Source organism: Poecilia reticulata, chromosome 16 (assembly GCF_904066995.2).
Source record: "Poecilia reticulata chromosome 16, P_reticulata-male-v2, whole genome shotgun sequence".
Lineage (NCBI taxonomy): Eukaryota > Metazoa > Chordata > Actinopteri > Cyprinodontiformes > Poeciliidae > Poecilia > Poecilia reticulata.
In genome coordinates, this window is record NC_088845.1 from 6,478,470 (window position 1) to 6,503,186 (window position 24,717).

Here is a 24,717-nt window from a genome sequence, read left to right on the forward strand (position 1 = left end):
GCCTCTCTACTCTAGTAAAGACACGTGTAAGTTAAAGTACCCTGAATATGCAGCTTTAATAACAAGACTTCCTTTGGCAACAAACAATAATTCAAGAAACACAATATGAACCATTTTAAAGGCTAAACATCGGTATTTTACAAAACAAGCATATAAAAAGTTGTACCAGGGCAGTTTGAAGATATATTTACATTTTTTTACCATTTTCGTCCCTAAAAAAACTTCCAGATTACAAGTTGCAAGGGCTCTTTTCTCATGATAAACTGTCTAGATCATTCAACACTGTATGATATGTATTAGATTTAAAAAGCCTCCAAACACAGACATCCTAAAATCTTGAAGTTGCATAAAACTGCTCACAGAAATAAATTATAAAAATACTGTACTACAGAAAAACCTTTTCACTGTGCATAACGATAGAGGAAATTAGCTTTTTTTTTGTCAAGTTTGCAAACGGTATTGCTTCACAGTATGTGGACATCACCGACAGTTTCTGACTGAAGCGACACTTATAAGGTTAAAAATGTAGGAAGGAGAATAGAGATGAATCCTTTAAAACAAGGAATAATCGTACCGGAGCCAAAGCAACAAGCTAAGTGAGAAACAGTGATACTTTTTGGCTTCCTCATAGATCCGGACATGGACACAGTGACGCTTCTGTATCAGAAAAAAATACTGGAAAGTCACAAATACTGGGCTGTGAGGGCAGCGACTCAGGCTGGATTTACCACAGGTGTGGGAAGAAGAAACAGAAGTGTGAAACCAGGATAAAAAAGTTTGCTTGAATTTGGTTTGGTCCCGTCTCCCCAGAGCTGTTATCTCAGATCTTTGGGGACTTCGAGAACTTTGTAGACATCGTTGGAAAAGACAGTGGTGAAGTACGGCCACGGGTCGTTGGACATTTGAGTGCAGAAGGGAGTTTTCCCGACGTTGTCGGGGTCCTCTACGTCCCAGATCTCCGGCATGCTGCACCCGGGCCTGAAGAACAGAGACAGGGATGAAGACGAGCCCACAGCCCTAACCAGAGAGGAGAGGTCTGGGCTGGGCTTACCTGGTTCTCCTGGTGCACCAGGAATCCTCCAGGATGAAGAAGTCCACCCCCAGCTTCATCAGGTTTCGTTGAACTGTTTCACCAGACATGCGACTGTACATGGAATAGACCAGCTTGGTTCTCTCCCTGTGAGGAAGCATGGATTTAAACGTTACCGTTAACAGAGTTTACACACTGTTCCCATGGCAATATTCATGGCAATATTCAAGGTAACTTTTCTAGCTTTTCCAGCACTACATTTGGAGACAAAGGCAAAACAAATGAATGAAAACGGTTTCAATTCACCATTAAATCATATAATTCATTACTGTTTTTAATTGGGATGCACCGATCTGCTTTTTTCACTTCCGATGCCGATGCAGATATCTGAGGTTTAGTATCGGCTGATTCTGGTTCCGATATACAATAAACCGTCCTGAATTGACATGCTTTCCTTTCCTTTTTAAAACACAAACATAAATGTATTGAATTTTGAATTTATTTGATAACTTTGCAGCGATACAGCACACTTAAATTATAACTGACATAAAACAAAAAAAAAAGTTTAGTCAAATTTAGCTTCAGACAGTGAGACAAAAAAATTTGCATGAAAATATCTGGTTTCAACTGCAAATAACTTAAAATTAGGCTTTTAATCAAACATGAAGTTACTTTATTAAAAAGCTGTGCAGCTTGAAAATAAAGGACTTTCAGAATCAGGATCAGTGTTTATTGTCATTCAGAAGCACAAAGAAATTTGCTTCAGTACCGGCCGTCCAGAAAAAGACAAACAACATGAGACCGGGGTAGACGGGCGCCTGAGGCTGCAGCCACCATGCAGAAATTAAAAACTTTCCAAACCATGAACACCTCTAAATGAAACTCAAACATTTTCGAGGATTTCAAGTAAGGGTGCACTGATTTATCGGCCAGCCAATTTATCAGAGTCAATTTCTTGAATTTTTGGAGATCAGTGATCGGCCGATGCTTACATGCGAAGCAGATCTTATCCACCCGTCTCATCTACCTCAACAAAGGCCTAAAACTCTCTTCTGTTTTCCTGTGGCAGGTTTGACTGATAAACCGACCCACCAGGTCACATGTACAGTTAACAATAGTCGCCAACTCAGCAACCTTTTTGAAATAATTAGTGACATTTCAGACAAAAAATTTAAATTGGCTAAAATTGGAAATGGTAGGTCAGGATCGGTAATCGGAGATCGGCCAAAAAAATTGCAATCGGTGCATCCCTGATTTCGAACCCTGCATTAAAAGCTGACCGCTGCCCATGGATCCATGAAAACAGCTCAGAAACATGAAAATGTGTTCTTTGTGATCATGAAGTGTGAAAAACTCATGGCAGCTGAACTGACCTGAGACCAGCGTCTTCGTAGTGGGGGTGGTTGACGATCGGCCGGCCAGCAGAGAGCTTCACGCTGGCCATGGTGGGCATGGCTCCTGCAAACACCGAGTCTACACACAGAACCAGTGGAACCAGTTAGCAACAGAGCTGCTGTATGTGTCAAAACGAGATTTTCAGAGTGAATTTAGTTGTATTTCTTGTGAAGCTGTTGACTCACCGGGCTGGGTGTTTTCCTGGATCCAGTCCAGCAGCTCCTCCTGCGGCAGGTTGCTGAACTCTCCAATGATGGCCCACTGGGCCTGCAGGTTGGCCACCCCCTGTATGGCCATCATGCCCAGCACGGTGAAAACTGCAGCCTGTTGCTTGAACCTCTCACCGATCCAACCAAACAACTGGGGAAGGGATGGAGATTTGATGACATGCAGGTGGCGTTTTAAAAAAAAAATACTTCTTGCAGTTATGAAATTCCCAAAGTGAAATGAGTTTAGCTCATAGACACAGACACAGAAAGTGTTAATTTTGATTACTGTAGCTTACAGCTAATGTAAAAATGTGGTTTGTTATATCGTAACTCTACATAAGGCCAATGAAAAATGTCAGGCATAGTCATGTTCCGTACAATATAAGTTTACAAAAAGTGTTCACAGTCCTCCCAATGTTGTGGTTGTCAATTTTGCTTGGGCACCTTTTCCAATTACAGTTTTTCCTTCCACTTGACTTTCCATTAAAATGCTTGTATACAGCTCTCATTGAAAAAGCAAGTGTGTCCATGACTGTCCTTTTTTACAATTGTACACAATTTATGATTAAAACTACCAAAAATAGTATTTTGGTTTTTCAAAATATCTCCGATCGTCTCAAATTATGAATGCAAGATGCAGATGAGCAGTTGAGTTTAAATATATTTAAATATATTGAAACCTGTGTTGGAGCAGGACAGGAAAGCACAAAATATCAAGAAGGCGGCGCTTCCAGAGTGTCGTCAGTGACTCCGTTAAGTGTGACACAATTCCCACATTACTGTGTTTATTTAGTTTTATTTTACTGCATCTGAGGGCTCGTATTGTTCCAATCAGTCAGTGTTCTGGGCTCAGCTTGTCGTGTCTTTGGGGGTTGAGGCCCACCTGTCGGGAGCAGAGCAGTGACGCCATGATGCACATATGCGGAGTGAGGAAGAGCTTCAGGCGCATGATGAGGATGGCCAGGACGGCGAAGGCCACCAGCTGCAGGCTGTGGTACACCAGCTGCACAAAGACAGAGAAATGGATGAGTTTACGCAGACATTCACAACTTCTCACGCTTCCACAGCACACAAAATAAAAAAGACAGAGTTTTCAGACACTCTGTGAACAGGAGCAATATGTATTGGGTGTCATTCATATTTTCTGTAAAGGTTTAATGGAACAAAATGCAAAAACAAACTCCTGACAACAAACAACTTCCTATTTGTGAGCAAACAAATGAATCAATAATAATAATTCAGATCTTTACAGCAGATTTTAGAATAACATGAAGGTTAAAGGTTACATAGGCTGGTTTTTCATTTCATTGTGCAGATCTTCTATTCCAAAAACATGAAATCTTGCCAAACATTCTTAGTAAACTTAAAATATAACAAAACTAACTTGACACCAAGGAGCTTATACACACAAAAAGACTTTTTCTCACCGTTATAAAGGTTATATTGAAATTAGCATTTGTAACCCAACTCATGTGTCACTGTTAGTACTGCACAAAAAAAATAAAGCCATTATGTGAGGAATTTGCTGCTGGTGGGTGAACAGGGTTACAGAAAATTACACAAGACAGCTGGGAGAGGGATGAAGAAAGGAAGGATTTCACAGCAAAAGACAAACTGCTTTTCATGTCTGGGTAGAGACAAGAGGGATGAAAATCCCTTAGAGACAAAACCGACTGCAAAGCAGAGGAGAAATATTCTGAAATCAGAGGAACAGTGAAGCCGATGGCATCTGGATCAATTTATTCTCTATTAAAAAACATAAAGGAACTTTATTTCCTTACCTCTCCTTTTGCAGCTACATCGGACCTGCAGCACAAAACAGGTGAACAGAAGAGACAAAATTATTAATTAGAAAAATAAAAAGACTATCTAGAATATTTTTAAACAAAAACAAAAGCATAGAGAAGGAAGGAGTCACCCTGTGAATTCATCTTCGTCCTCCATGTTTGGAGACGTTTTTGCTTTTTGTGTCAGAGTCCGAATCAGATCCTGCACCGTCTGAGGAGGACAAATTAGGATTAGGGTTAAAAGCAACGGCTGTTGGATTTTTAATGTCATCGCTGATTTTTTTTGTTTTGTTTTTAGTGTTAATGCCCCTGTAACTGCTTGCTCATGTACTGCCTGCTGTGCTCTGCCAAAAATGATTCATGTATTCTTAGCTTAGCGTGGGCTGGGCATAATAAGATTAAACACCAAATATTTTTTCTCTCTCACATTTTTCAGCAAGAAAAATCCTTGCAATAATAGATACTTTCTTTGCTTCTCAGTTTAGTGAGGGAAAAAAGGTGTAAAAGCTGCAGGGGAGAAAACATTTTCATGTAGATTTCTCAAACTGAAGCGATGCCACCGGCTTCCTTCATCCCAGCAGTTCGGTTTGGTTGTCTGCAAGCAGCTTCGTGTTTCCTGCGTGAAAAGAGCTCTGAGGTTTAAAAAGAGATTTCATCTTCATGCCTGACAGCATGCAGCGCTGCACAGAGCAGCAGCGGGTTTGTAGTGAAACCTCCTGACTGTCTCAATGTTTAATTCATGATGCCACATGCAGGGAAATTCAATAAGCCTGAAGAGAAGTGCTTAATAATCCATAATAATCTCAGTGACTTTGCAGAAGATTTTAGCTTCCTTTGGTGAGAGTTTGTTCACTAATTAGTTTTAATAAAGGAGATATTACACACATAATCTAGCAAATATACAGCAGATGGTTTGTCTGCTGCAGCAACGATGATCAGGATAGAAAGAGTCAATGCAATCCGTTGGCTTCCTCGGATATTCGGCTGTTTTGTTTGGAAACAAAATCATTAAAGAGATTACTTTATTTAGTAATAAATAAAAAAAAAATCTGAATTTAAATTATGACTGTTGGATAAAAAGAAAACCCAAAATTCTGTTTATCAGAAAATTTGTACAGTGCCACAGAAAAAGCTTTGTGATGTATCGAAGAACATTAATGGAGAGTTAAGTGGAAGGAAAAACTGCCACGCCATGCAGATCCAGTAATTCATGCAAAAAAAAGGCACAACAAGGTGTTGAATATATGTATGCTACAGTACAGGGTCTTACTCATTTCTGTTAAAAATGCTCTTTTTTAATTAGTTTAATGTTCCGTTTTTCATTTAAGCCATAAAAATAAACATTGACAGAAAAAAAAAACACTTGAAATAAATAACTCTGTGTTTAATGAACATAGATAATATCCCAGTTTCCTTTCTTGAATATAAAAACTGAAAGAATTTAATTTGGAAATTCTTTCACTTCGGTTGGTAATTGGTGTCAAACGAACACATTTCATCCAAATCAAAGCAGCAATTAATGAATATAATCTGTCATACTATTCAGATCGATCGATGATTATTTAATCCATCTCTGCTTTCTTTAATTCACCTTCATATGCCAAGTTTTTACCAGCCTGATTCCTGCTGTTTCCTAACTGGACCTGCTCAGAGGTAAACGTAAAATAAGGAGTTCACAAATAACAATCTGTGTTTTAAAGAATCTCTTTTTATTGTAAGGCATTAGAATCAGAGCTAATCAAAGGTAGATCAGAGTCTTAAAATACGTGAAATATTGGTTCACAGACCTGATTTAAGATTAAAATAATAGATGAAGAATATATATTTACATATAATATCTGCTACAAGATAAATGCATATCAGCTGCTTTAATATAATCTGAATAAATCTTTAATGTCAAACATTTCAGGTGTAATATATTTCTGTCAGCCTCTTGTTTTAATGATTTCTAGAAACCTCCTGAGGTAAAACTGAAAGCTTTAGCTCATCACTCTGAGCTTTATTAGTTCAGATTATTAAAATGTACTGAGGGAAAAAAAGAGCCCGACTTGGAGTGAAACAAATAATTAAAAGTCAAGGTTTTTCCTAATAGGACTATATATTAAGTTTTACTTATTTTATGTGAGCAAACTCACCTTGCTTGCAATGAGCGCAACAACCAGCATGTTGACGGGCAGCAGCAACGTCTTAAGGTAACGAACCGGCGTCTGAGGGAGAGAAAGACAGAGAGAGACATTTTTATCAAGTGAAAAACTTGATCTTTATCCAAAATTCAAAGATTTTTGAGTTTATTGATGAATTTGGGTTTTTAGTAATTTATTTGCATCGTTCATCGAAACACATCTCCACTGATGTTGGATCAGGGGTGTCCAAAATGTGGCGCTGGGGCCATTTTCTGCCCTTGGAATGATTCTATGCGGCCAGTGTCCACAGTTTAACGAGACAGATTTATTTTACCAGACTGCTGATGGTGATGTGCTCAAAACAAATTAAAGTTACATTTTTGTAGATTAAAAAAACATAATGCAGAAAAATGAAGTCTTAAAATTGAAAACTTAAGCAGCAACACAAAATATAATTTCTTTAATAACCACATTTCTAGCTTTCTTTTCATTTTTATGATGCATAGCACCACAAACAACCTGTACATTTTACTTAAAAGTAGAATTGGGTACACCATTTGACTAAATATCAGGATTAAAAACGGACCTGTATCATTTTCTTATAACCTAGAATACATCTAAAATTATGTACAGAATCTGTCTGTATGAAAACCAGGTGAGGAGGTTTCATTTTAATATTAGAGTCCTTGTCAAATAGCGGTTTGACTAAAGTCCTACAGAAGGAAAGGCTTGTAGAGCCTCTTATTTTCGAGGAGACCCCATAAGAGCAAGTCCTCATGCAGATAATATGTGTTTGTCTTTTATTAAATTTTTTAAAAATCTTTCTCTTTCTCACTGTTTATTCAATGTACCTTTGTAATCTTTTTTTTTTTATCTCTTTAATGTTTTTATCTTTACTTTCTAATTTCTTTTTATTTCTCAATGTCACTTACTGTTTTTATTTTAATTATGTAAAGCACTTTGAAGTGCCTTGCTGCTGAAATGTGCTATACAAATAAAATTTGATTGATTGATTGAGTATTTAGGGTTTTTTTTTTCTTTGAATTTTTCACAACAAATAAATAAATAAATAAATTGTAGCCCATGATTACTTTTAACTTGACAGTTTGTGACCCCTGTGTAGAAATGCTTGGACTGTGACTGCATATGTAACTTTCAGTCTTCATGTATTGTTTTGATCTTGTGTGAATTTGAGTAAAAATAAGCAACAAATCCAAGCTTGAGGAGATGATTGTTTTTTTTTTAAATAAATCATTGTGGTTTGTATTGTAGAATCATTGGAGGTGCAAAGAAGTCAAAGGAAAATTTATAAAAGCTGTTCAATAAATAATCTGAAATAAGACAACAAAGAAAAAATATTTTTTTTTACCTCTATATAACAATGAAATAACACAAAGTACATTAAATACAGATGTAAATGAAAAACACCTGCTTCTGAAATTAAGAGTTTTTTTAATAATGACATCCCTAATCCACAATAATGTCAAAGTAAGGAACTACAATCAATTGCAAACATTTGCAGACAGTCAGTGTACTTTCATTCATATTCTGTTCAAGCTAAATCATTAAGTCAGGTCAGCGTGCAGCACAAAGCTCGACTGAATCAGCTGTCAAGTTCTACTGCCAGGGTTTTTATTCCCTGTCGGCACAGATCTGGTTCCATCTGAACTCTGACACAAAGCAGCGGGAGTTTCAACATGTCTGACATCTAAAAAGAAACCAAGTGACATTTTAAAAGCAATTTAGACTTTCATTTTGGATGAAAGGACTTGAATGCGACTCTTATGAGATGTTCAGAAAGACGAACGTGAGCTCTGCTGACAGAAAACAATTTGGTTTGACTTGCCTCAAACTCCATGAAGTCGAATTCGGCAGCGCAGGTGTACATCAGAGTGTGGAAGTCTTTGTAACTCGTGAATTTGGACTTGATCAGTCCACTGATGTGAGCCTGGAAAAAAATAAAAACACAAAGTGCCAATTCTGCCCTAACATGGAACCAACATGTGGTTTAATACTTTCAGTAGGTTTCAAAATGTTCAGAGTGGCTTAATTTAACTATTTCTGACATCAAGTGTTACAGTTTTACTTGTTCCTACTTATTGTTTCTTACAATGTTTAAACATGAACATTCTCTGAAAATACTCTAATCTTTTAATGTAGAGTTAGAATATCATCATCTCATGGAAAAGTGGAAGCATTAAAACATGAAACCTTGGTATCTTACATCATCAGAGGCACCAAACACAGAGGAGAGCAGAAATTTGAGCAGAACTGTGGAGCCAACCCAAGCCAGTCCCTGCATCACCTGTCGATGAAAACATGAATTATTTTTCAAGCAATCAAAGCCTCTCTGTAAAAAGCAACAAGAGCAAGCTAATAAATAATTTACTATAATTACAAATTCTATCCTAAATGCTATCTGCATCATTTCACCTCCCACTCGTTTGATTTTGCGTTTCATCACACAAGCGTTGGCTGTGAGCAACAAAACACACCAAAAGAAAAAAACTCTGTGAATATTAAACAAGGCCTATAAACAAATCCACAAAAATCACAACAAATTAAAAAATATACACAAAAAGAGTCAGACAGATGAGAACCAAAAGTAAAGCCTGAGCTGAACAGTCATTTTGAAGTAGGGATTGACTTAAAAAACTGTTTTGAAATTAAAAAATTGTTGCAGAAAAAACACTTGTCTAACCCAAGTCTAATTATTACCAGCACATTTCATTAAATATGCTGCAAGAAACATGGAGACTCCACACAGAAAGGTCATCCAAACCCAGCAGCCTCTTACTGCGAAGCAACAGTCCTAACGAGCATGCAGCCCTTCAGCTGCCTTTACAGATTTTCAACAACATTTTGTATTTATAGATGTTGTGACTTCCTGCATGTAGTGCTTGTATTTGCACTAAATCACAAGGCAGATATTTATATCAGTGCTTTTTAAATACGGTTTTTATATCCTTTCCAATCTTCTACCAGAAGGAAGCAAAAGTTTAGAGATTTACACAAATATTTAGTAATAATGTGTCAATTTTTTAAATTCATTTTATTGCATTCACGCTAATGTAAATGAATACAATATTCAATTTGAGTTAAAATGTTCATTAGGGGAAAACATGCTATGACATAGCAGGAGTGCCACAATTAATGGCACGCCTACGTCATCCCTAATTTTACAGGTAGAAGAGATTTTTTTTCATTTCTTATTTTATGATGTCATGCTTATGGCTCCCAGGGCCTTTGAGGAAAAACTTGATCCCAACAAAAGTTGTTTTTAAAATATTTATTCTATGTTTCACATCAGATCCACCTTGAGAGTCTCTTTCTCCAAAACTCCAACTTACAATTTATCTCTGTCACACTATTGAATATTTGCCAGATTTCTTTTAAAGGGAGAACATGCAAACTCTATGCAGAAAGACCGGGGCCGGGAGATTAAACTAATCTCCCGGCCCCGGTCTTTCTGCATGGAGTTTGCATGTTCTCCCTGTGCATGGTGGGTTTTCTCCGGGTTCTCTGGTTTCCTCCCACAGTCCAAAAACATGACTGTCAGGTTAATTGGCCTCTCCAAATTGCCCCTAGGTGTGAGTGTGTGTGTGCATGGCTGTGTGTCTCTGTGTCGCCCTGTGACAGACTGGCGACCTGTCCAGGGTGACCCTGCCTCTCGCCCGGAACGTTAGCTGGAGAGGCACCAGCAACCCTCCCGAACCCACTGAGGGACAAGGGTGTAAAGAAAATGGATGAATGGATGGATAGATGAACTCATGTGACACTATGCAAACACTCTGTCTGCACTGCTGAAGGTTAGCCTACTGTGGAATGCCAGCTGCTCAAAACTGAAAGTAAAACTGAAGGCATGAATTATTTTTTGGTTAACACAACCTTATCACTTTGGGGGGATTTAAGAGCTTTTAGATTGTATTCCTAATTTGTCATTTTGCTCTTTAAATTTTAAAAAAGGAATGCATAAAAAGTGAATGACTGAATTTTAAATCCTTAACTCTAATCCTCATGCAGTATTCAGAATTTAAGTGCGTTAAACTAGAGGTTCATAAAAGTGGACAGTAAGGATATGATAACTGTTACCAAAGACCTGATATTATCAAATAATTTTGCATTTGTGAAGGAAACTTAACAACTTCAGCTCTTCTGTTTGTTCTTTTCTCTGCAAACACAAAATAGTAACATCTAAAGTATCGCCACAGTACATGCTTGAAATGATGCGTGAAAAACAGTGTTAGGTTATTTCTTCTCACCCAGAGGATAACACCATGTTTGAACACCTGAATGAATTGGTTCCTTAAAGCAATGATGACCTAAACAGAAAAAAGACAATTAAATGCTGGTTTGAATCCGTTTCTGTAAAAACACATAGATTCTTACAAGAACATCTTAAATTGATGTTTGCATAAAAAGAACTTCAGAAACTCACCCAGATGGAAATGAGCGAAGAGGCGTAGAAAGACGTGAGGAGCATGGAGTTCCCAAACATCAGGACGAAGCAGACGCCGAGTGTGATCTGAGCAAAACGGAGAACAAGTGTTTTCTCTCAGTGTGAAATCTGTAGCTTTATGTTTGCAAATGATCTGTGTGATCACATAATAACACTTAGAGGCTGACAATGACAGTGATCTCATACAGTATCACTTTATTAATGCACCCTTAGGGAAATCAGCCTTGCAGCCAAATGAAAAACCAACATCACAATCACTCTATATGAATGGCAACAACAGAAATGGAGACACAAGGGAAAACATCAGACTAAAATGACAAACCAATTATAGCTCATCGTATTTTAAATTTGCCTGAATAATAACAGTTTGCTTTATGCTTTATTTTATTCAACTTTCTTTAAAAGATTTTTGTGGCACATCAGGTGACATTAGATCAGAGACTTTGTCTGCCACCATCACTACTGTCTCTTTACTACATCCTCTACTAGTTTCAGTCGTTTCCTTTGGTCACAGAGAAAAAAGCAAAATAATATCTGTGTCTGAATACAGCGGCAGTGTGGCCTGGGATATCTGCATTAAGTGATAATAATAGATCTAACCAATGCATTAAACTGGGAATTCGCAGCCACAAGCAGAAAATAATCCCATTCAACAAAGTCTTAATACTTAATCCCAGTGAAGTGTAGAAAACCGAATTCCTCTCCATTGTGCAGACGTTGATCACCAACTGGGGTTTCTTAGGATTGAGGGGCTTTTCAGCTGTTGCCAGTCGGTATTTGATAAAGCAGTGTAGGATTACTGTAGCAGGTTTTCAAAAAGGGGAAAGCTGTTCACACACAGAGGTACGCTTTGGGCCTCTTCGTTAAAGTGCCGCAGCCAACATGGCTGTATGACATGCATGACAACAGTGACGGTCACCAGAGCCCAAAGGAAAACCTGTGGGAGGCGGCGGAGTCTCATCATGGTGGTGCAGCAAAGGCATGATCCAATTAAGCCCAATAAATCAATTAATCGCATGATAAATTAAAATTATTTCCATTTGGACAACAGTCGTTAAATAGATACTCCCCTTTAATATCGTTTAGAAGCAGGCGTGTTGAGAAACGCTGCAAACATTTGACACAGAGTAGTTAGTTTGCACTACCTGCCACTTTTGCCTGTTTTCCTGGTCTAAGCTAAATGATCATTATTTATTGAAATGTAATTTTATTTACAGAGACTTCACAATCCATTTTAGTTGATGCTGTTCTGTTGTTTTGTTTATTTATAACGTCTTCCTGATGCAGAGTAAAATGTCTTTTTTTAATCTTTGAGTGGGTGAACTCACATTAATATGTCACTTTTCTTTGTTACAAACATTATTGTTACATTAGTTGAAAACGATCTCAAAATGGCAATATTATTTTTTATCACAATAACTTCTGGGACAGTTTATCAGCCATCAAAATTTGCCTGGTTTGTTTCTATGGGTCCTTTCTCTTGGTTTGGGTTCTGTTATCATGAAATTTTATTGTAAAAATCAACATTTGAATGTCTGGTAATGTTGCATTTAAAAGAAAACTGATACACACGTGCTTTATTTTAAAAAAACATCCAGAAAGGAACAATATTTCAATTATTCTCAGATTTATTATCATAAAAGCTAAGCATTTAGATCAATTTATATTTATTTCCTTCTAAGCAGTCAAAAATTGCTGCTTTTTCCTGCCAATTTATTATATAAACCAAACACCTAGGAGGGTAAACACTAACCATTTTATGCACTACATGCAACTCTGCATGTGGTAGAGGACACACACGTCAAAACTGTGTCACTTCTATTTCAGTAGACAAAGCCAAAGTCATCGCCAAGCTCTCTAAATTATGCACAGCCATATGCCTTCCCGTCCCAATCTTCCCGTAAAGGAGCTTCTCCTTATCTGCGGCGGCCACAGACTGCAGCTGAGAGCCAGGCAAGCCGAGGATTAGGGCGACAGGAATGTGGACCAGAGGAACAAACGGTCGCATTCCCGTATGTTCTGAGTTTATTGTGGCAAAAGGAAACTGTGCATGAGCAGTGATACTGTTAATGTCATAGAAACCCATCCCTGTGTCTGCCGGTTCTGTTCTCCTGTCTTATGTGATATTCTTTCAGCTAACACTTCCAGAGATAACACAACATGTCACACCTCAGAGGTAATCAGCTGGGAAAAGGTTTGTTTTATGCAAAATACAGAAATGCTTTCCTTCATGCCTGTATTGACAAATCCAAGCTGTCAAGGTGCAGAATTGAGTTGCAAAGGAGGAAGCATAACCATCAACATGTTTACTGATTAATCATTAATCAGATGTTTACTGATTAATGTACTACATGTAGGTCTGCTGTACCATGTGAGTGACCAGGATGGACTGCATTTTAGCAGCAGCAAGGTAGCCCAGGATGTAGGACGCAAACAGCGAAGCCACCTGGAACACAGAGAGCAGAAACCTTAGGAAGGAAAACCTGCAGCATGTCAGAGGAAACATCATTTCAACGTAAAGGAACAGCTTCTAGTACAGTAGACTCTGGATTTAAAATAGAAAAAGACCTTTAAATAAAACCATCTTTTATTCTAGAAGGACAATCTCACTCTGAAAAAACCCTAAACGCTTTATTTGCTGAAATGTATACAAATTTGGATAATTCTGGCATTACTTCTTGTTCACCTGGGGTGTAAATATGATGTAACACAGAATCCCATTTCTGTTAGCAACCAAGACAAGAGACAACATGCATTCAAGTAAGTCTGAGCCTCATAAACCAGAAATAAAACAGCTCCTCATCTTAAAATTACTCGCATCTTTAAAAGTTTAAAACAACTCAAGCTGTGACAAAGACTCTTACAGCTCTTTCTCTCTTGAATCGCTGAGAAAATTCATCCATCTGTGGAGATTACGTTGGTTGTGTTGGGAAAGCAAAGGGATAAATGTAGTTTTAACAGCAGAAATCTCTTAACAATCAAACTAATTTATTGTTTTCACTGTGAAATTATGCTAATGAATAAAAGATAAATATGTTTTAATGATCACAGAGGTGTCAGGTGTCATGTAGACATTTAACATTATGCCATTGAGACATGAAATTCTCAGGATGAAAAAACAAACTCAGAGGTATCTGACCCAGCGCTAACAGAGGCCTGGGATTTAGAAGTACTATATAAAAAAAAAACCCTGCAAGAGAAACACACACACACACACCCACCCACACACACACACGATCAAGGACATGTTTCCAAGGATGCATTGCAAAGGATGCAAATCGGTTTAAGCTGTGAATGCAGGGAGTCAGGATGAAACAAGACGTAGTGAGAAGAGGTTTGGCTACTTCTTTGCTTCTTTTTCAAACTAATTTCCACACGTTGGGCGATGAATTAGATACAGTTGGGCTGCAGAAGAAAAAGGGCTTGGTGGAAACTATAACTCATACAAACAGAGCAATTTCACACTTTTTGAGAGTCTGCTGAGAATAAGAGCAGAGGAGTGGATTCTAAACATAGAGCGGTATCGAAAGCGCACAGCGGCTGTGTCAGATTTTGCTCAGTAGGTCTTCAGTTATGATCTGTGCTTCTGTGGGGCCGTGTTGGTACAATTAGGTTAAACCGACAGCTACACCAATCACATTCCTTAGGTTCCCATGGAAAGTTTACTCCAGGGTATCGGAGAGATCGTCCATCATTCCACACAGGATGAGCAGGGTTGCTTTCAAGCTGGATGTGAAACAGTGAATGTGATCTTTATTCTGTTTCAAAAACCTCCCAATTTTTAAGCCACAATCGACGGGAGCCTAGCAACCCTAGTGGAGATCCCACACGTTTGCTCAGCTGGTTTTACTGCTGTATGCACTGACCAGTGTTTGGTTGTTGACTTACTATTCAGAAACCACCTGCTGCATTCTTGTTGGTTGTGCAGGAGGCTCTACTTCTGCTTTTTAAAGATGTATGTCTGCGTAATTGCACGTCTGTTTGCAGCCACTTTCACATGTAAATGTTGAGTTGGGGAGCATAGCCTGCAACAGTTTACTTGGCTTTAAAGTGACAATCCGCCCTAAAAGCGCTCAAACTGAAAGGAACTCAAAAAAGGCAGAACTGAGCACTAAAATCTCTTTATCTAAAAATGAGTTTGTGCAAAAAATGTAATGGAAAATATTTTGTAAATCCCATACACCCCTCCTAACCTCTTCAAAGAAGCAAAGTCCCTTTTAGGGAATGGTTTAAATGGTTAATATCTTAACTGAAGGTGATAATTCTGCTTTAGTATAAATGTAGATTACTTGGTCCAAGAGGATGAAGCTTAGAATGTATCAAACGAGTTCAATAAAAAGCTTAGTCAGGCTTTCACTGGATGCTATTTGCAGGTGAAACAGAAGCAGGATGCAGTGCACCAGTATCTTCCTGCATGCAACCCTGAAGCGTTTTCCTGTCCTTCCCGACTCCTCTACTGTCTTCTTGCTTTGTTTCTCTCATGCTCAGCAACAGCGTTTGTCAGCAGTGTCCTTGCCAGAGTATGATGTTTGTTCCCAGTTTATATCCTTAATCTACCAGCCCTGCACACATTCTCTGTCTCTGTTTACCTGAGTGAGCAGCACGAACTGGGCGAACTGCCAGGGCAGCATGAAGCATAAATTGGAGATGCCCAGAGCGACCATGGCTGTCCTGCTTGGGTTTCGTATGCTGCAGAAGAAGAGAGAGGGAGGAGGTAAAACCATAATTCAGAGCTGAGAATCTAGAGGAGATAAGAAAAGCCGTATTAAGATGTCTGAGAAAACAGACACGTTCAATGGCCCTATTAAAAAACCCACTGAACCTTATTATGTATAATGTCACTCAGAAGAGAGAGCCTTTTCCGTTTACCGTAAAGCCGATGCAGAGCGGCTTCCTAACAGGTCTCACCCAGAACAAAGTGTTATTCACAAGATGATACGACATGACAGGATAATGTTTCACTGCGGTAAGTGCTGCAGCTCCTCTGAGAGCTTCCTTCAGAGTGTCATTTAGCTGATAACCGGAGCAGAACCTCGTTTCCTCAAAGCACAAAAGCAGTAATATAGCTATAGACTACCAACACAAACTACACAAAGGGTTTTATTCGAGAATACACTGACGGCTTAATTAGAAACATCTCGGTATTAATGAAATTATCCCTAAAAGGAGGACAATCTCCTTCGGTTTTGGGGTTTTATGTATCCAGAAGTAAAATAACATTCTGGTCTTTGCCATGTTAAATTATTTAAATCTGACCTAAAGTGTTCAAAAGCACACAACAGTCATTAAATATTCAAGAAAGACAAAGTCAAAATGGGTGGAAAGTTCAATCGGAACCAGAAGCTTGGAGAATGTGGTGGATTATGTAAGTGGTGCTGCCATAATCTCAGTTGAGAAACAGACTTTCTCCTTGAAACAAATCATATTTGCTTGTTACTTTTTTACTACAGTGAAACAATAAAGTTTCACTGTTAACATGCAAGACACAATGAACTGAAAAAAAATCTAAATATTGCTGAACTAATAAAAAAAAGGGGATGCTGGACTTTTTATAATATATAGAGATACTTCGAATGTATGGGATTGATTTAGATTATAATAATGGAGAGTAGCTTTATTAGTTTGAGGATGCAAAATGTTAAGATAGCTGTTTAAGAATGTCTGGAGATGATCATTGTAAAAGGTCAGTTGACAAAAGGAAATAAAAATCATGGTCAAATCACTGAAACGCTGTCTATGTGAGTACAGTACTGACAGGTGAGCGTTAGCATGACGAGTGATTTGTGCATTTACCGTAGGATGTAGGTGAGAAGCAGCATCTGCAGGACTAGAAATGGATACGCAAAACTCTCCCTGAGGGGTGGAGTCCACATCACACGAGTGCTCTGATTTCATACAGAAAGAAAATAAAGGACAATCAAACGGAAGTGGATTACAGTTTATGAAATTATTTAATAAGCAATGAATTTCTATATAAAAAAACAGGAAGGCAGGAAGTTTTCATGTACTGCTCTAAAAAAAAAGCTATACAATCTGGCAATAGAAAACACGTCACTTCATGCATGTTAAAAAGGAAACTGCAGCTAAGCAGATCTCTGATTTTCAAACTCTAATTTCTGCTCTGATCAGAGTGATTGGTTGGTTGTATTTTTTTAGTTGTTAAAAGAAACATACTCACTTCACCATGATTGAAGAAAAAACACAACGTGGAGACAATTCCCCCCAGTCTGCTTCCACTGGATAGATAGAAAAATAAAGAAATATATCAAAACATCAGACGAGAGATGGGAGAAGAAGTTTTCTAGTTGTTGTTTTAAATACAAAGAATGGCCAAAAACAGAAAACAAATTATCACTCGACACATAAATTGGCATAATCTTTGCTTTTCTCTGATGCTGCAGGGCAGAGCTGAGGGCAAACATGAACTCACCTGAGGTAAGTCCCATAAATAAAGAAAATGCTCATCATTGCGCCATTCAGCAGGAAGACACAGGCTACGTAGAAATATGCCGGGTCGCCCAGTCCTGATGTGTGCCAAAAAAAAAAAGAAACAGAGTCACATTTTACAGTCAACAGATTCATTTGCAGCTAAAGGATGTTTGGCAAGTGGGCAGGAAAAACTACTTCAAGCTCAACTGCTGACATTTTCAGCTCTGTAAGATCAGAAGCTCCTCAGGTTGGTAAAATTAGGTCAGGCACATATAGCTCACAAAAAAAAGATAATATACCTGAGGTGCTCTGCTTTTCCCATGAGGAAACTCTGCTTCACTGCTGTGGATGTTTTGGTTACTGTACATCTGTTTTTTAAATATTTCATTCACCAAAAAATTACACAATTATACTTTCAGTTTGCAAGTTAATATTGCATTTTATAGCTCCTTCAGAAAAAATAACCTGATTTTAGAAGGTTTGCATCAAGATTTCTGGACAAGTTGTTTCTACCAAGCGGCGTATTTGGAAGAAAGTGCCTTGATTAGATAAGACTAAAACTAATCAATCTGTCAAGTTTATTTGTGTAGCACATTTCCACAACAAGGACGTTCAAAGTGCTTTACACCATAAAACATAACAGAGTAATGAATCATGAAACAAGCAATAAACACATTTTGTCAAATGCCATTATCAAAATCAACAAGCAAATACACAATTTTCTGAGATACAGGGAGCCAGCAAAAGGATTTTAGAAATGATAGAGATGTTGTTCCTGGTTTTAGTGAGAACTTGAGCAGCTGGAGCTCAAGTTCTTTTATTTGTTGATTTTATGTGACTTTATTTGTAGAAAAAGACTTCAGATCACCCTGACAACACCATCCCCACCATGAAGCATGTTGGTGGCAGCATTGTACTAGGAAAAACTAGCTGGAGTCAATAGGAGGTGGATGGACTTAAATACTGGTCAATATAAATGAATAATACAGAAAAATACAATCCTATAAGAAATCATGTAGAGCAGGGGTGCCCAAAGTCGGTCCTCGAGGGCCGGCATCCTGCACGTTTTAGTTCTCTCCCTGGTGGTAGTAACAACCTTTTCAGCTTGTCAATGTTCTTCTAAGGCCTTCTAATGGGCCATTATTTGATCCAGGTGTGTTAAACCAGGGAGAGAACTAAAACATGCAGGACGCCGGCCCTCGAGGACCGACTTTGGGCACCCCTAATGTAGAGGCTGCAAAAGACTTGAGACTGTGGTGGATTTTCTCCTTCCAGTAAGACAACAAGAAGAAACAAACAATCAGAGCTGCAATGGAAAGATCCAAGTTCAGTAATCATTACCAGTGTCCTAAATGTTTTAGAAATGCTTCTGCTTCAGCCATGCTGGAAAAATCAATGATTTACCTCCTTAATTTGTAACCCGGTTCTGCAGAGGCTGCATAGAGATGTTCGTTTGATACAGATGCTGTGAGATTCAATCTGACTGATTCTGAGACTAATTCGCAAAGACGAGTGGGTGCAATTTTCAAATTTTGATGTTTGGAAAGCTGGTAAAGATTTGTCTGCTTATACAGGCTGTTAACTCATGAGTGCTGCTTACAAATATATGTTCAACCTCACATTTCAGGAGACTAAAAATGAGCACTGTTAAAATCGGTTCCTCATAAAGCTTCTAGCAGAGTAAGAAACAAAACAGTGAATCTTATTAAGGATGCAATGACTAACAGGTTGTATGTGTGTTGACGTGATCCTTCGACGGTCTTGTGTGGCTGTGAATCACAGAAAAAACAGCAGCTGGTCTAAATATGGAGCGCATACTCACTGCTTTCTGCCGTGTCGCTATGGATTTCACAAAAATGAAAACGACGGGTGACAGTTTTTACAGGAAACGCAGGGTGGCTGTGCACCAGGTTCGTGTAAACACTGTGAAAACAGACTGTTTACAAAGGCCCTGCTGCTTGCACTAATGAGACAGAAGCAGAACAGAGACTGCAGCTGCTGACAGCAACACATTTAAATTAATTCTGAAGCTTTTCTTCATCGCTGGATGCTTCTTAAAAAAAAAAAAACACTAAATGGAAGCGGTGCTTTACTGCTGTACATTTGTTGTGATTAAACTGATTATCTTTTATTGGACAAAAGGAAAAACAAAAAAGGTTCCTCATCATAAACCACCGACAGCTGTTATCAAATAAGAAATTTTACTGGGTGATTAATTGTCCAAGAAATAATTGCAATAAAAGATAACATTGTCGTTTGGAGTCCAATGTTCTCTAACAGCATAAAAATGGCAAAACTAATTTCTAAAGACACTGGAACTAAAAGACATTTTAAATATCCAAAATAAATGAACAAACAAAAAACAAATAAAATAGACTATGAAGTTTCAAAATAAAAAGGATATAGTTTAGTGCAATGCAGCAGATTTTCTGTGTGTGTGTGTTTGAGTGTGAGAGAGAAAGGCAGCTCAGGATGGGGCTCCATGGCAACCGAATACCTTCACAGCTATCCACAGGAGTGAGTCCCTCTCCTCTGTTAATGGACCAGCACGTCTTAGTGGGGATCCCAAAGTAGCCCATAACACCTGTGTACATGCGGTACCAGCTGGCCAGTACCACCTGAGGAGAGCAAAGAGGCAGTGAAAAGCTTGATCGAACAAGACGCTTTCAAAAGGCTTTTCTCTCTCCTCTCAGAGGAATAATCGAAACAGTCTGATGGCTTTATGCTCTTAACAGGGTTCTGGGTTTCTGATACTCTTCACAGAGGCAATCATACTGTCTGAGTAATTTTTTTATTAACAATTAATGACCTCCAGTTTCCTTCAGGTATAAACAAATAGTCAGAAAGGCCAATTTTTTCTAATTATTATCACAAACAACAGAATGAAACAATCGATTTAAGTCTGGAAATGAAGAAACATTCCCATATCTGAAGTCAGAGCTTAAAACAACTGGAATGTGTTCACATGCAAATTTAACAATGTATGCAGATGATACTACTATATATTATGCATTTGCAAAATCAATATCTGAATTTACTTGAATCGTAAACAATGAATTAGAAATCATATGGCAAAGGTTTTTAGATAATAAATTAATAGTAAATACATTAAGGACAAAAAAATTGTTTCTTCACTCAAGTGAAATGTTGTATGGACAAAAATGGTTGCAAAAAGTCTTTTCAGCTAAGGTGCCAACAAGTGCTGCACCCCCAGTGAATGGAAAGAGTAATATAGAGACAATACAACATGTAAAAAATGTTGATAAAACATTAAAGTTACCTCTGGGTAGAGATTGAACCTCTTCAGCGTGTTAATGACCAGAGGATACTCGGTTAGTCGATCGTTCATGATCATGTGGAGTCCATCCAGGAACGAAGGAGCTTCGATGATGGTCTTGTAGTAGGAATAGTACAGACCCTGGATTCAAAATTAAAGATCAAGAAAAACCTATACGATAAAAGCAGGATGAACAACAAGAGAAAGTAAAACCCAACAGACTTAACCCTGAGAAAACACTCTTTTCTTTTTTTTAATGTTTACACACCAGGCTGGGGTCATCTCTGGTGTGTGTACACAAAAGTGAAAGCTGAACTTTGCTCCAACAAGACTGATTTTGTTTGGTAGTCAAATAAAAAAAAAACCTAAATGTTGGGAAATGACAAATTCTGCTGCCTTGTCATCAAAACCGACTTTTGACCTTTTCATCTTGTTGCTCAACATCCTTAATTCCCACCCTGAAAACTTACATCCGTCTGTCAGGCACAGGGCCGCTGCGATCTGAACCATCCTGTTCGTCGTGCTTAATCTGATCAGTACTTTCTAAAATCAATGTGACTACTATGTATTTATATTGCTAACATGTAATGAAGTACACATTAATTTGCTACATTGAATTATAAATGTTTCCTGGTCAGCTGAGAACTCACGATGGCAGGAATCCTCTGAACATTTATTCATTTGAGTGTTTAGATTCATATATAAAACTAAATATAGAATGACAACCTCACAAGTGCAGGACAATCTGGAACCTACGTGCAGGAAGGATTTTACTATGATTCAAGACTAAGTGCAGCAACATCATAACGAAACAAAAGAGAGAAGTACTCAAAAATGCTTCTGCAATCCGGTACAACATAAGGGATAAAATGGACATTTTTAGGATGGATCAGCTTTATTCCACAACAAATGCTACAAGCACCAGGGTTCATTTTCCGTTTGATTAGTTGCGAATACCAACCAGACTACACACAACAAATAAAAATCTCATAACACTTCCCAATAAAATGTCAACTGAGTGATAGACAGACACAAACAAACATTTTGAAAAATTGACCAGTGAATATCAGAAGAATATCAGCATGCAAACATGGTACACAGCAATTAGACTGACCTAGTAATCTAATATGCAGGGTTTTGGACAGTTTTTGTATTATATAAAGTAAAAACTTACATGCAGGTTCTGGTACTCAAGTACAATACAATAAAAAAATTTGAGAAAATTAATAACATCACACCAAATTTTGGCAATTCTCATGACGTAAAACCTTGTAAACCAACACTGACTGTATGACCAATAGCCTTACTGTCATTTGTTCATTCAGAAAAGTTAACTAGAGGCCAGTACAATAACTAGAACTTGTACTCAACAGTAAAAAGTGTAGTGCATTAAAACGACTCCTAAAAGTACCTTTTTTCCCCAAATACAACTAGTTGCTACGCATCTCTGGTTACAAACAGCACAGAAACACGTTCTCTGCTTAATTGTGTCTCATTTACTATAAAATATGAAATGACAATCTGAATTGAATCTGGAAACTACTTGGGTCTGCAAAGCTAAGTTGTGTGGCTGGACAAATGTTCCAGATCCACAGTGGTCAGCGTTTATCACTAGTGGTGGAAGGAGCAGTGGTGAACTGGTGACAGGGTCAATGGAAGAGCAAAGGCCGGTTATACGGTCCGATCCAATAGATTAGCCACTGTTGCTCAGTTTTTTTTATATATTAATGCTGGTTCACTGAGTATGGACCCTAAGGGGAAATTGGTTAAAAACATTGGTTTCTACGCAACAGCTACTTTCTCGTGCAAACCAGAGAATGATGTGACAACACATAAATAAACCTTTTCTTCCTTGAGTTTTTGGACAACATTACCAGGTATATACTTGTGTTTTCAGGAAGTTTGATACATATCATTCTGTATAATCATCTGATTCAGGATATTGCTTGGTTGGCTACCGATATCATCTGGTGTGCATGAAAAACTAAATTTTTATGTTTACTTCTCTATACACTGTAAATTAGAAAGGTGAGAAAATACACAAAGCTTTGCCAGGGTATCCATGATGGTCATATTATGCCTGATCAGTGTTTATTCAGTGATCAGGTAAAAGAGAAAGCCAATGCTTACCATTTCTGTTCGGAAAGCCATTTCCTTCTCCAGGTTGGACAGATGTGAAAAGTGTCTGTCATTCTCAAAGAGCTGAGACAGATGATGCCTAGTCACAGGAAGAGGACAAGTGTGTAAACAAGTAGCAAGTAGGCAAAACGAGTGTGTCTGTCTAACACAGCAGTGTTGATGCTGCAGCTTACCAGTGCAGATATCCAGTCAGCCCAGCTGTGGACAGAGAGATTGAAAACTTTGTGAAACGGGTGAAAATGGGTCAGTAAACAGCAAATACACAAACACTAGTAAAACCGCACAGGTCACGATTTAAATGGGATTGTTGAACCATCAGTTTACTGCTGGGTTATTATAAATGGATATCCAGGAGTGACGTTAATGTGGAAAACCTGTTAACACGTGTCCAACCGGTGAATAATGCAACTATAACGGAGCGGAAGTTATTTATGAGAGTTTATCGACGTCGACTACCGGAGAGCTAGCGCTTGCGTAAGCTAACGGTTAGCCTTGTGATGGTGAACCGAGATAATTTCCCTGATTTCCCGCTGTAACGGCACCAGTTTACCAGCGCTAGCCCCCGTTAGCTTGGGTTTTATCGGCATGCTAGCGGGCTAAAGCTCCGAACTTACCGAAAAGGACCGTGACAGCCAGGCTCCAGACCGACGGCGAAGTTAGCCCGAGCTTGTGTCCGATTATCGACAGCCCGTCTGGATGAGAGAAAGCCTTGATATCCCTGCCTGGTCGCCTAATGGTACTTTTGCTGTGGGGTGAAATATGATGAAGTGTCTGGGTCTGACCGGGACTCTTACCGGTCTGTTTCCTGGTTTTAGCCACCATGACTATGAGGAACGGAGCTTCGGGGAGCGAGCGGAAAGAGCTGAGGGGTGTGAGAGCTAAACAGCTCCACTGTCGCTCCTATCTGCCCCTCCAATCTGGTTTACTACCTGAGTGATGCTGTGACTGACTCCTCGTACAAGTGTTATTACACCGCGCCCCCTGTTGGTGGTTTAGTCGCACTACAGTAAGCGTTTAGGTGTAACCATGGCAACGTAAAGCGCAGACTCCTGTGCATCTTGTTACAGGTTACGTTTAGAAACCAAGTGCAGAAAACTGCAAACAAAATAAAAAGAAAATAACACATCAGAGAGCAGAGGTATGAAATAAAACCAATTTCAGACACAGAGAAAGTATGTAACCTACCTAAATTGATAAAGTATAATGTAAAAAATAACAACACAGCATACTTAAAAGAACAAATGCTTATGTTTTCTCATGTTTTCTTATGTTTTGTCTTTACTGATATGATTTCAAATGTAACTGAGTAACCTTATTCAAAATAAGTAAGTAAAAGTAAAAGTTCAGGTTTTGTAAACAACTTAAAGGGCAAATTAAACAAATTGTAATTACATTAATAAATTTAATTACTTTCCACCCTCATAGCAGAACCAATACATATATTTTCCATATTGTGAAGTGCTTCTACTTCTGCGTTGTCCATACAGGCAGCTTATAGTAGAGTAACATTTTTATGATTTGATTTATTTTGTTTCCCACAATGAGCCCCTGACGATTTTCGTCATAGTACCGGCAAGAATTTAAACTACTTTCACCCCTGGTTCAGTCCACTTATTTTTGATATGTGATGCACATTAATCTTCTATCTGTTAATAAGGTGGTTTGCAAACAACTTCCTAGATAACAGTATGGATGAATACTAATGCAATTTCTTTCAAAATAAAAAAAAAAAACAAGAACTATATCCCCAGATATTCATTATCCCTTTTCATATGAAGATTTATTACTAGTAAATGTATCTCCCTGTGAGAGCATTTATGAAAATCTAAGAAGAATATAAGACGTTTCCATTTGTAAAAAAAAGGAAAA

At 38.2% G+C, this 24,717-nt stretch overlaps 1 protein-coding gene across 2 annotated transcripts; it reads right to left on the reverse strand.

Moving 5' to 3' along the window:
- Positions 1–37: 37 nt before the first annotated feature.
- On the reverse strand, positions 38–23,861 carry dpy19l1l (dpy-19-like 1, like (H. sapiens)). 2 transcript variants are annotated; one of them, XM_008430927.3, is made up of 23 exons: positions 23,643–23,861; positions 23,463–23,540; positions 23,022–23,046; positions 22,840–22,927; positions 20,713–20,850; positions 19,930–20,050; positions 17,434–17,527; positions 17,182–17,239; positions 16,797–16,888; positions 15,593–15,692; positions 13,372–13,449; positions 10,983–11,069; positions 10,807–10,866; positions 8,769–8,849; positions 8,391–8,492; positions 6,557–6,628; positions 4,553–4,632; positions 4,416–4,440; positions 3,518–3,637; positions 2,611–2,785; positions 2,404–2,503; positions 1,052–1,177; positions 38–978 (listed from the first exon to the last, which is right to left on the reverse strand). In XM_008430927.3, exons 1-23 carry the CDS (start codon positions 23,668–23,670, stop codon positions 816–818), a joined length of 2,091 nt encoding a protein of 696 aa, XP_008429149.1. In that variant the 5' UTR covers positions 23,671–23,861; the 3' UTR covers positions 38–815. The 2 variants fall into 2 exon arrangements, with proteins under 2 accessions (XP_008429149.1, XP_008429148.1); XM_008430926.3 differs by having other exon boundaries at positions 23,463–23,861.
- Between the last annotated feature and the right edge of the window lie 856 nt (positions 23,862–24,717).

Excerpts from the sequence above, each read along its gene's own strand:
- dpy19l1l (XM_008430926.3), bottom strand. The coding sequence starts at position 23,670 with ATGGTGGCTAAAACCAGGAAACAGACCGGTAAGAGTCCCGGTCAGACC. Across the intron at positions 10,867-10,982 it reads CTTCGCTCATTTCCATCTGG|GTCATCATTGCTTTAAGGAA; the intron begins GTGAGTTTCTGA and ends TTTTCTGTTTAG. Across the intron at positions 2,504-2,610 it reads CCAGGAAAACACCCAGCCCG|ACTCGGTGTTTGCAGGAGCC; the intron begins GTGAGTCAACAG and ends TTCTGTGTGTAG.